At 39.8% G+C, this 12,566-nt stretch overlaps 1 protein-coding gene across 1 annotated transcript in view; it reads right to left on the bottom strand.

The window, feature by feature from the left end:
• The window catches only part of HPSE2 (heparanase 2 (inactive)), a 277,616-nt gene that overhangs the window by 141,570 nt on the left and 123,480 nt on the right, over positions 1–12,566 (bottom strand). The window contains exon 7 of the mRNA XM_017502836.2: positions 7,999–8,113. Within this exon, the coding sequence (XP_017358325.1) occupies positions 7,999–8,113 (115 nt within the window). The remainder of the gene's footprint in view (positions 1–7,998; positions 8,114–12,566) is intronic.

Below are 12,566 nucleotides of genomic sequence, written 5' to 3'. Positions count from 1 at the left end.
CCTCAGAATCTAGAAGTGTCTGGCACATATTAGATATTCAATAAAAACAGTTGTCCAATGAATGAATGATAGATGGTACTAAATATTTTGTTAATATTTCCATAATTGAAGCAAAAGTTGAATACAGAGGAGTAGAGAAAAAAAAAAAAGCAGTTAATAATTTAATCAGAGCAACATAAACCTCTAATACAGTTCTCAATTCTGGCTGCACATTAGAATAACTTGGACTTTAAAAATATATCAACACCTGGGATCCTCTACAGACCAACTTGAACAAGACTCTCTGGGGCTGGTGCCTAAGCATAGGTATTTTTTTAAAAGCTCCCTAGGTGACTATAATGTTTTGCCAGGCTTGAGAACCACTGCTCTAACAAAGAAAGGCTATAAGGACGGTGACAACAAGATGAGGGTGAATTTTAGAGTCGAAAGCAGGTCCTCTGCCATCAAATTTAGGATAAGTAAAAACAGTGTGTTCTATTGAATCCTTCCAATCATTAAAACCGAATCAAGGGTAAAATAGGCAGAGGTTGATAACAGTTGAAAGTTAGTAAGTGAGGTTATCTAATGACTGAAAGATTTTTTTTAAATGTTATACTGTAGTACATTCAAATAAGAATTAAAAACAGAATTTATATTTTTTTATCTATTTCTATTTTTTATAAAGACTTTTGCATTTATGTAAACAACCATAAAACCATAATTGAGTTAGAAAACAACATAATGTATTATCTCGGTTCTATCAGAGGCTTATTTTTTGGTTCCTAAAGGTCACAACCAGACATCATTGTGCCCTTAATGTTTGCAAATATAGTCTTTAAGATGAAGTATTATTTAAATTTGTCAAATTGTGGCATTCACAAAAGTATCTTCCAACCTAGCAAAGGACTTTTCTTTTCGTCCTCTCCCTTCTTTCCTTTCTTTTTTCTTCCTTCCTCCCTCCCTCTCTTTCTTCTCAGGTCATTTTTAGATAATTGTTTAGTGTTTTAAGTGAGCTGATGAGGTTAGGTGAGTGCAGTTCTCATTCCAGAGCTGACCTTGCTCCTCACTGTCTGCAGGTTGATTCAAGGATGGGAAATCATGTTCTTAAGTTCAAGTGCAGCGAGACTATAATTGCTTCTTCTCCCTAATTTATTTAGGAGGCCACCCAATTTGCTGTAGCTGTAATCCCTCAGTATTGCAATGTGAGAACAATATAAATGGCTGGTGGCAGAGTGAGATTTTCAATTGTTGCTTTTCAGTGATTCACATAATGTGCTGTCATTAGCACTTTGATGTGACATATCATGGTTTCTAGTGCTTATTGGGCCATTTATAAATACCAAATGAAGGTGCTGGAGCTAGTATTGCGGCCTGGTTACTGCCTTAATTGCCTTCACTGGGAAAGGCTGCCAGCAGCTTCTCCGGAAGGAAATAAAATGTAGTTTTTAGTTTCTCTTTTACCATTTGCAGTCAATTCCTCTCAAGTGAAGGAATCATAGCCTTCCTTTTTTTCTTCTCATTTTCTAGTTAAGTTACTTGAAAATTATAAACAGTTAAATTACTTTTACCAAAAAATCTACTTTTCATTCTTTAGTCATCATTGCTTGAATTGATTTCCAGACAGGGAAACAAAAATTCAAATGTATATTATCTTACCACAGTTATGTTCAGGCTATTAATTATAATTATTGTGACTTATAGAATTTTAACAAGTGACTTTATAAATAATAATAGTGGTTATTGAGTATTTACTATGTGGTTAAAAAATACACATGCATTGGCTCATTTAGTCCTTTCCAACAACCCTCTGAGGTAGACACTATTATTGTCTCCATTTTATGAGAGGAAATTGATGTTTATTGATGCTTATAAATCCAAGGACATATAGCTAGTAAGTGGTAGAGCTGGTTTGGAGACGTAGGTCAGTCTGATTCCAAAGCCAATACTTGTAAGCAGTACATTTCAAATACTTCCCTCTCTCAGAAACCAGCACAGTTAGCCCTATTTCACAGGAGAAGAAATGAAGACTCATGTAACTAGAACATTGCAGTGCTGCATTCTGAGCTTGCACCTTCGGATTTTCGGTCTAGAGTTCCTTCTACTTCCCAAGGGGACTTCCATCGGAGTGAGGGGTTACAAATGCTAGTGTCGTTGTCGACATCCTGTGCACACCGCTCAGGCTGATAAGCAAGGGAGGAGAACTCAGTAGAAAAATCAGAGGAGCATCTAAGTGAAGGCATTAGGGGCAAAAGAACTGCCTCCCTGTCAGATGGTGCAGAGCACAGGCTCTGATTTGAGCAGCCAGGGTTTAGAGACACAGAGGAGAAAAGAAGCAAGTCATGTCCACTGGGCATGCAGCCCAGGCACTTCAGCCACTGACGTGGAGCCAGCCTGAGTTGCAGTGATTGATCCTGCAGCCAAAGATGCCCTTCTCTCAGCAGCCACAGGTTCCCACAAAGGAAGGCTGCACATGGTGAAGTCTTTGTCAGGGCCCCTAATGGGAGCATTGAGTTTCACATCACAGCTACCCCTAAACAGGTACACTCTGCTTCTTTCATCTTCCTGATGGCTCCCACGGGAAAAAAAAGAAAGAGAAAGGCGGCTATACCAAGAAACAGGTCACAGGCTGGTTTGGCTGGGTTTTGTACCTCCCCCGCCCTACCTCCTCCAGGTCTGTAGCTTTGAAATACTTTAATTTTCATACACCCTGTGTGGCCACTGGAAAGCAATGGGAAAAGCTTTCTTAATTTTTCCTAATCCATCTAACATGACTCACTGGAAAATTAATGCCTCTGTACCGTTACATATGCTACTGCTTCTGTTTGGAAGCTCCTCCCCAGAGCCCAAACTCTTCTTCCTAAGGCTAACTTTCCCTTTTAAAGATTCAGCTCACGCACTATTTCCTCCAGAAAGCCTTCCTTGATGCCCCATGCCTGCCCGCCACCCAGTCTGGCTTCTGTACTCCTCTTCTATCTCACTATAGGGCTTCTGTTACAGTCCCTGCTAACTTGCCTATCTCCCCATCTCTCCTGTAAGCTCCTTGAGGGCAGGACAGTGTCTCTAGTGTCTAGCACAGTATCTAGCACATAGCATGAATGTAAAAAGTGTTTATGAATAAGTGAAACATGAATAATAAGTGAACATTTGCATAGCTATTCAAAATACAATCTTTCTGAAACATTCTTTTCTTTGAAAAATAGGCCTTTGTTTTAGATCTTAAAAGCAATAATGCTGATCACAGCAATTTTACAAACAAAAAAATTCACATAAGAAAATAAAAACTGCATCCAAAGAAAACCACTTTTAACATCTAGATGTAGTCCCTTCCAGCAATTTTCTACATGTATGTGTATATACCAAATCAGAATCCTATTTTTCTACCTAATTTTTTCAAAGATTGTAACAATAACTTCTGGAGGTAGAGGTGGCATTTTTATTCCAATTTAAATGATAGGAAAACTGGAATACTAAGTACACATCTAATTAATGGCAGAGCTAGGACTGGAACTCATGAATCTTGTCATAATTCCAGGCTCCTGCTGTTTCCTATGATGCCTTCTTATTTGATGGTATTCTTCTTGTATCAATCCAGCATCAATGGAACATGAGCTTGTAACTGGGTGTCCTTGCTCTACACAGGAAAAGATTTAAACCTGTGTCCACACCATGTCTCAGCAGTGCATACGGGGCACGGTCTCCAACACTTTGGAGGGAAACAGGGATGGAGCATCTAGCATCTTGTCCTAGGATCTTGTGATAAGTTCATCAGCTGTGCTAGGCAGGCATGAGTAAAGGGTGGTGTTTCCTTCTGATGATATCTGAGCAGCAATGGCTTGGCTCAGAGCATGTTGCTATGGGAACTGCAACCACAGGTTTAATCTCAACATAGTCTAGTGAGTTGTACTCCAATCCACGACCAGTGACTATATTCCAGAACAATGTACACAGCAGGCACTCAATAAATGTGCACTGGGCTGAACTGAATGTATATTATTCATCAGGGAAAGCAGGCAAAAAAATCATGCTGGCAGTAAATTTCCATACCACTGTGTCCAGTGTGGAAAAGGCAATCCAATGTGATCTAGCTTTTTATTTTATTCCAAATAGAGGATTAAACTGTAGTCCCACAAACACACATCAAATTGTTAGTTCCATAGATGAATTTAAGTGCATGTCCCTAGAATGCCAAGCACAGAGCCAGACACAACTGAGGTGTCCATGTTTTTTGAATTGAATTGTGTGAAGACAGCCTGGTGTGGGAGTTAAGAAGATGTTGACTAGTAATTCACCATTCCTTTCCCTGAAATCTCTGTAAATCAAGCTCTTAAAAAAAGCAGCTAGCTAAATTCCAAAACCCTCTCTGAGGAGAAATGCCCGTGACTGGTGGGGTCTGGACTATGTCCACCAAATGTGCAGATCTCTTCTGCACAAATATTGCCTACTCTCACGGGAGCCTGTGACTGACTGACCGGCTGTGGAGACTCACACGTCCCCTCTTTCCCAGTGTTGGGAGGGCCAGGGGAAGAGAGTGGGAGTCGAGTGATGAAGCACGGCTGAACTAAATATTCTCTTCCCAGGAGAAGGAAAATGTCACAGCAGGAGGTGGGTGGCACTTTTATATTGGAACAACCATGAAGAACATGGGGTATATTTGAAAATGATATTTTCTGAGGACAAGTTTCTCTTTTAAAGAGCCATCCTCATATTCTCTCTTACCTTAGATTGAAGCTATTGAAATGGTCCTGCCAGAGCTATGCCGGAATGCCACAAACTGGGATTAAGGTTGACTGGGCAGGGGGAAGGGTAACATGGGATATGGGTTGAAGAGCCATAAGGCCAGAATGCTCACTTTTTCGGAATTTATTCAAGAGCACTGGTTTTGGGAGGCAACCAAAATGCAACTCACTAATCCCCTAAGCTCTTAACAAACTCTCTTGAAGATTTAATCACAATGTAAAATCCACAGGTTTTTATTGGCAGCGTTTAGTTATCAATTGCACAACTCTCTGAAGTGGCAACCAGTACGATTCCCAGGTCTGTCTCCATTACACATTCCAGGGGCCTGCTGGCAATGTGTGTCAGACTGGTGCTCTGGTCTAGGCTTGTAAATTCCTTCCAGGGGAGACTTAGGACATACTCTCCCAGCTGCCAAGTTCTCCACTTATAAGGTGCAGAATTTATTAGTGCAAAGAAAGGTAAAAAAGGAAGCTTGCTACCTTTTTCAGTGCTTTTACATACAATTTCTTTATTACAGCTGGTGTTTCCAGAAATACAGCTGCCCAGCTCATTTGAGCCTTTGTGCTGAATCAGTGGAACTTGTTTTCTCTTCCTAGGAACTTCTATGAGCTCTGCTCCACTGTGTACCAACTAAGGTCATTTGTGCCATGCTTTTAAAGAAAGTCACTGGCAGCCACTCTCATTTGAGGGCGACAAAGCATGAGGACTGATATCCTTCACTTATACATGGCCATGCAAAAGTACAAAGAGGGTTGATATGGAATCCAAGTTTGTGCAACTCTGGAAATGAAGCCTGTCTAGTCACCCAAAGACCATGTTTTTCTAGTCCGTTTTCTTCTCTTCAATTTCCCAACATACCTGTTTTCATTTCCAGACTCAATTCTAAGGCAATGTTGGCCTCAGACTACAGCAAAGACATCTAAGTAGCTACCGTAAGAAATAATGTGGGACGGTGAAAACAAAACACAATTTAGAACTGGAAAACTCTGAGTTCCAGCTCTGTTACTACTCATCTGACCTTGGATAAGTCACTCAACAATGTCATAGAACCTTAGTTTCTCTTTAGTGAAATAAGTATAAATAGTCATATTTATCTCACCAGGTTCTTTTCAGAACAATTATGACAAGTTGCAATTATCTGGTTTATATATTTATTATTTGCCATTTCTCAGTACAGTTCACTACACTGCAAACTCCAAGAGTTTAGGAACCTTGTCTTTTTGGTTCACCACAGTGGCCTATTGCCAGGAACAGCAATCAGCACACAGTGAGTGATCAAGAAGGGCGAATGAAATTTGAATGAGTGATGAAAGAAATAAAGGAAAAAAGGAAATTTAAAAAAAGAAGGACAGAGGGAAGTGTTCAGAGCATTGTAGATGCCATTTTTGAAAGTGATCTATACATTGTTAACTATTATCTGCATCTTTTATAACTAACATTTGATGCATTAATTATGCCAGGGTGATCTGTTTCAAATGTAAGTTAGATCATGTTACTTCCCTGATTAGGCCTTCCAATGGCTTTTCATATTATTTACAAGTCAACTCCTTTCAGCATACAAAGCCCTAGGTGATATGACTCCTGCCTACCTCATTTCCAACTTCTCCCCCTTCCTCATCATGCCCCGGTCACTCTAGTATTCTTGTGTATCTTCAAACATGCCAAGTGTGTTCCTGCCTTGTGTAAGTTTTTTTTGTGTAAGTTTCTTCCCTGGCCTGGAAAGTTCTTTTGTGAAATCTGCATAGCTGGCTCTTTACTGTAATTGGGCTTTTGGCTTACATGTCACCTTCTCAGAGAAGGCTTTCCTGCACAGGCACCCTGAAGGGCCAAGCAGTGCTCTTACTTGTTGATTCGCTTATCTATTACTAGTCCTCTCCTGTGCCTTATGTTCGATAAATATTTATTTCTGTGTGCTATTATATTTGTTTAGTGCTTACATTTCATAGATACTTTTAAAATTATTTTATTTCGGCAAAAACAAAACAAAACAATCTTCTATGCTTCCAAACTGAAAATTCTCTTTTTACCCCTTTCCACCTGTCTCCTACACATGTACCTTGGGAGAGGTACTCTTGTCCAGCAAATGAAAGCAGCTATGCTAGTTAGTTTTACTCTTTGTGATTTAATTGAACTCTTGGAGTCATGTACACCAAGTGATACAACAATTACTTTGTTGTAATTGAGATGTGGAACTGGTGCTGTGAGCATTGTTCTCTGCTTCGGGCTTGGAGGCTTCCTGTCTCAGGGCTTGGGGAGTGGAGGGAGTGGTAGAAATAGGCAGAGAGAGGCAAGTGGTAGGAATGCTCACTGATTCCAGTTTGGGTTTGCTTATTGTGGACCCCAGGGCAACAAGTAGTTCTGTAGAAAGAGCACCGAATCAGGGCACAGAAACAGATTTCAGGGCTAGCTCTACATGACGTCCCCACCTCCTTGCCCCACCCCCCTAGCCAGCAGGCCCTCTGTTAAATGAAGTGGAACTGGATTATCTCAAAGGCGAATTCCAGCTCTTAATTCTATGACTTGATGAGAGGGGTCTGATCTTTGTCATGACCATGACTTCTGTGACAAAGGATAACCCTTGTCATATTTCTGGTAAGCATAGCTTTTCTGGTCAGTGGAATTGGCCAATAAGGTCACTAGACAAACCCAGATTTCTGCTTTTGCCATTCTAGTTTATTCTTCTCTTTCCTTTTCTTTCCTAGAGAAGTTGGCACTCTTGGTAAATCCCCTCATTGTCACATAAGGCTCCACATCTAAATGTAATTGCACTTCAGCCACTCCCCAAGAGATGGGTTCCTAGTGCGTCTGATCTTGGCTAACACTCCCCCATCTGCTTTCAACATGTTGCATTTGATGTTAACTAATGTCTCCTATTAGCATTAAAATAAAACAATCTGGAAAAAATTCACTCTCAAGCAGAGTTCAAACAGGCCACAAGTAGATGGAGAATCTCAACTGCACAAGGATTGTTAAAACAATAGTAACAGATATACAAATATATATAAATGAATATATGTATATTGCATACTGCACATACATATGTATGTGTATATAGAAAAGTGAGTATATAGATGTGTGTGTGTGTGTGTGTGTGTGCGTGGGTAGTGAAGCCAAAAGTCTGTGAAATGGATCAAGGAAACAAAAATAAGAATGCTTCTGTTCAATTTATGAAATTAACTGGTAACAGCAAGAGGAAAAATATTCTCCTAGTATGGAACAAGGCATGATCAAAAGAACTGAGTGATATGGAAAAGGAATTGGGAAGCTTTATCCCACACTTACTGGTAATGGGTTAAAATTCTGGTCCACGAGATGATTGTATCCATGGTCAAAAAATGAGTGCCGTATCACAACATCAATGCCCTGATTGGCCAGCATTCCTAAAGTGTTCAACCATCTAAAAGGCAGAGAAAAAGAGCTACATCAATACATTTTAAAAATGGCATATAACAAGCTCTATAGAGATTGTCTACGTATATACCAATCTCTCATCACCAAATTTATTTAGTACTTTAAAGAGGGTTATTTTAAGCATTAAATTCACAGCTGTAATATATTTTAGAGATTATCAAATCCAACCTCTTAATTTGATAGAAAAAGAAACAGAAGTCTAAGGGAGTAAAATGAATCACCCTTGATCATTAGTTTGTTGTTAATGACTTAACATTTTATTACTGAAATACTAACAAATGAACACCCTAGCCATTTGTAAGCCTAATGTCATCCCTCCCGACCAAAGGACATACAATTACAGAAGAACACACATTATGCATTCCATTCCTCAAACTCCCCTGCTTATACCCTGTCACTGAACACGTACCTTTAACAAAACTCTAACTCAAATACTCCTATGACCTATGCAAACATAGTCTAATCATTAGTAACTGTCATATATCACTGTCAGTAGTCAATGCAATAATTTTCATTGGCACTACAAGTAACTATTCAGGGATTCAAGTATGCCACCATCACACATATTTTGTAGTGGAGGACCTGCACTGTTCACACACTTATCATCTATCCCACTATGCCAAACACCCACTTTCTAGGGCATGCCATTCTTCAAAGACTGCCCTCTTTGTTCTTCCAACACCACTGACTCTGCCTTCATTATTTACACTTTCAGCTCATTCATCCATTAATGCATTCATTTGGGGTTCTCTTTCTCTTCCTACTTCTGAAACTTAGGGAAACTACTACTTGTAATAATACATGGAATAAATGTGGCTTAGAGATTCAGTCTTCCGTTTATGAAAGATAAGGCATTTCACAGCCTGTCCTTAACATATGTGTGTCCAGCTTTATCTGTCACCTCTTTCCTCTCTTCTCTCACCCTAAACCCCATTCCCCATAGGCTCCAAGCCACATGAAATTACTCTTAGCTACCCAAATACACACTGCTTTCTTACACTTACCTAAGTCTTTATCCATGTTTTAACTTCTGCTTAGAATTCCCTTCCTCTCTTCCTTGAACCCACCCCTTTTTATCTGGCAAATATCTTCTCATATATGAATCTCCAAATCAAGTGTAATTTTCTTCTAAACTCTGCTGCCCCAGCCAACAGTAGTACCTTCCTCTGTACTTCCCCAGATCTCTTATTCATACCCTCAGAAAATCCACAGAATCACTTACTTCTTTACTTTTCCCTTGTCAGTTATGAGCTCATCAAGCATAGACATAATGTCTGAACTTGTACCCCAAACACCCATCTCCGTTTCTGGCACACTGTAGGTACTCAATACTCTGTTGACTTGAAATCTGTCTGGATAAAATTAGATTCTGGGAAGTTTGAGAATCACCATTCAGCACACTGGGAAAAATTACGCATAGTTATGATTTCCCAAATCTGAAACCATATGGAGCTCCAAGCCCATGACTTGTAGAATTAAGTTTTTTCCTTGCTGGAATAAAGAGCATTGCTGATTTTTATACTGTGAATAAATATTATTTCTATATTCAAATGTTTTTCACATTTACAATTATATTTTATTATCATAAAAACTAACAAATATTTACTGACAATTAGAGTTACAAAAATAAAACAAAAAAGCAAAGCAAAACACAAAACAAAAGTTTTAAATCAAAAGGAAAATCTGACTGTAATATAGTAGAATTATTTTTGTTGTTGTTCAAATTGGAACCTTGTGACCTAGGGAATTGAAATTACTTTTGGAGCATGACATGGCTAAACAAGCTGTTTGCCTTCATCATTTTTATTAATTTGGCAATCCTAGACATCAAGATACTAGCTTTTCCTTTAGCCACTGAGACATACTATGAAATACCTTATCAAAGGCTGTCTTGTGATAGAACTATTACATGAATTGTGTGCTAATGCCTCTTAAATAGTGTTCTTTCTACACTGAAATGGCACAAATACAGTAGGGTCTATATCTAACAAGTATTTTAAAAGCAAATTGTCTTATTCAGCTTTCCATCCGTATGCTTGTTAAATGAAGGAAGAAACAAAACAATGAAGAAACACATAGTCACGTATGTGAGTCCCTCCATCTACCAGCATCTTCATGCCAATATAGGGCTCTGTCTTGTTGTTTTTACATATGAAAATATCTCATTTGTTCACTCATTCATTATTCATTCAATAACATTAGTCAACGCTAATTGCTAGGCATTATTTTCAGAATTGAGAAGATACACAAAAATGCTTGTGTGACCATGTAAGTCATTGGTAAAGCACTACGTATATAAATGCCCGTGTATACACATTTAAAGGAATCATATCAAATTTCTACTTTTGACCTCTACAGAGCCTAGCTTAGTGACCTGCATAGAGTATATACTCAACAAATAAATATCAATTCACAAACCTCATGTTTTCACTAGTGTATAGGAAGATATTTAAGGAATCCAAAAATGAGGCGGAAGAATATGGATCCTCCCTGCAAACCTACATTCCTATATGTACATGCAGAATCTGGAACATTCAAAAATAACTATAACCAGAACTACTGCTTCCCCATGGCTTTCAGAATAGAATGATTAGTACTAAAGTTATCTTCATCTTCCTCCTATAATAACAAGCCCCCTCAGAGAGGGAAACAAATAGTCTTCCAAGGCTCCTTTCCATGCTTGGCTGGAGAAAGCTGATAAAATGACTGGTATATCCCACCAAAGATGCTACCCTGCCATTATTTTCCACTCCACTAAAGGTGAATATCTACTATGTGCCAGACACTATTAGGTGCTTGAGACACAGCAACATGCCAGGAGTATTTGTGGTACACCAAAGAATCTCAAAGCCCTAGCTAGAAAACGCTACTCTTGCACAGAGTAGTGAATTCTGATTTATGCATACATGCATGTGTATAAGTCCTGGTGAAATCATAGTTATGTGATATATTAATATTTCAAAAAGGCTGGAAAATGCCTTCTTTTTCATTTCTTGCTAGCCTCCTAGAGCTTCCTAGAATGCTTTACTGCCCCCACTGCCCGCCATAGGAAACAATTTATGCCCCTTGGAGAACTGGACTCAAAGGCCACATTGCTGGGTGCTGCCAGTGGAGTTGAGACCAAATGGGTGACAAAGAGGTAAGAGAGATCAGGAGCAGAATAAACTAGCTTTCAACTGATCTGTGTCAACCAAGCATTGGATAGCTGAATTACAATCGGAATGTAAACAACTATGTTGATCCGTATTCTCCAGAGTGACTGTAGGGATCTGTGGCTATTTGGCTGATGCTCATGAAAAGGTAGTTCTCTGCTCTAACTTCCTCCATGAAGGTCCGTGGTATTTTTCATTTCTATCATTCCCTAAAGGGAAGAATGCTCACAAAACCACTCAGTACAACCGGCTCTTGCTGGGCCCTACAGCAGCATCCTGTGGTGACTGTTGAGTAAATGCCATTCCTCTGCTGATTCGAAGGGAGCCCCTGCAGCACTGACGCCCTGGCTTCTCACTCTTTCAACAGATCTCATATCAACCCAGTGGAGAGTGGGAGTGTACTTTCGTGGGTTTTCTTCAGGGAGGACAGAGTCTTGCTCTGTTTCCGAGGCTGGAATGCAGTCTTGGGTCACTGCAACCTCCGCTTCCCAGATTCAAATGATTCTCCTGCCTCAGCCTCCTGAGTAGCTGCGACTACAGCTGCGTGCCACCGTGCCCAGCTAATATTTGTATTTTTAGTAGGGATGGGGTTTCACCATATTGGCTAGGTTGGTCTCGAACTCCTGACCTCAAGTGATCCGTCCACTTTGGCCTCCTAAAGTGCTGAGATTAAGGGCATGAGCCACGTGCCTGGCTGGGAGTATACTTTTGAAAGAAGATTCTTAGCAACACTATATCAAAGGCCAACTCACTCTGCTTCATGGATTTGAACCATGCTTGCTGACATTGTCTGTGCTACACAAGGTTGGATGCTGAGGACACAGAAATGGAAGACCCAAGGTATCACCATGAATTACAATGACTCATTTTCTTCATCTGCATTTGCCAGAACTCTACCTGTAAAGGCATTCCACTTGACTGGCCTGATTTGTCCTTCATTCATGTATTAAAAAAGCGGCCTCTATAGGGGGGAGCTGAAGCTGCATAATTAGGAACAGTTGTAAGTAGCAAAACACATAGCTGAGGGCAAAGTGCAGTTCTTAGGAGGACATTGCTCAGTCAAAAATCCAAGACCACTGGACTGTACTGGAGCAGGAACAAGTCACTTAGTGGTCCTGAGGGGTTTGTCCCTGCCACATGACACTGGCAGGCTAATGAGAGGCCCTTATGCTTCTGGCTTAAGTCATTCTCCAGACGACTATAGTAGCCTTCAAATTCATTTTCCCATTCCTTCCCAACTCTTGTGATAACTATTGCCAAAGCCAAAGTTTTAAAACACAGATCAGA

This window comes from Cebus imitator, unplaced genomic scaffold (genome assembly GCF_001604975.1).
Source record: "Cebus imitator isolate Cc_AM_T3 unplaced genomic scaffold, Cebus_imitator-1.0 Scaffold299, whole genome shotgun sequence".
In the NCBI taxonomy this organism is placed as follows: domain Eukaryota; kingdom Metazoa; phylum Chordata; class Mammalia; order Primates; family Cebidae; genus Cebus; species Cebus imitator.
Note: the sequence above shows the minus strand (reverse complement) of the source record. Positions and strands in the feature narration are given on the sequence as shown.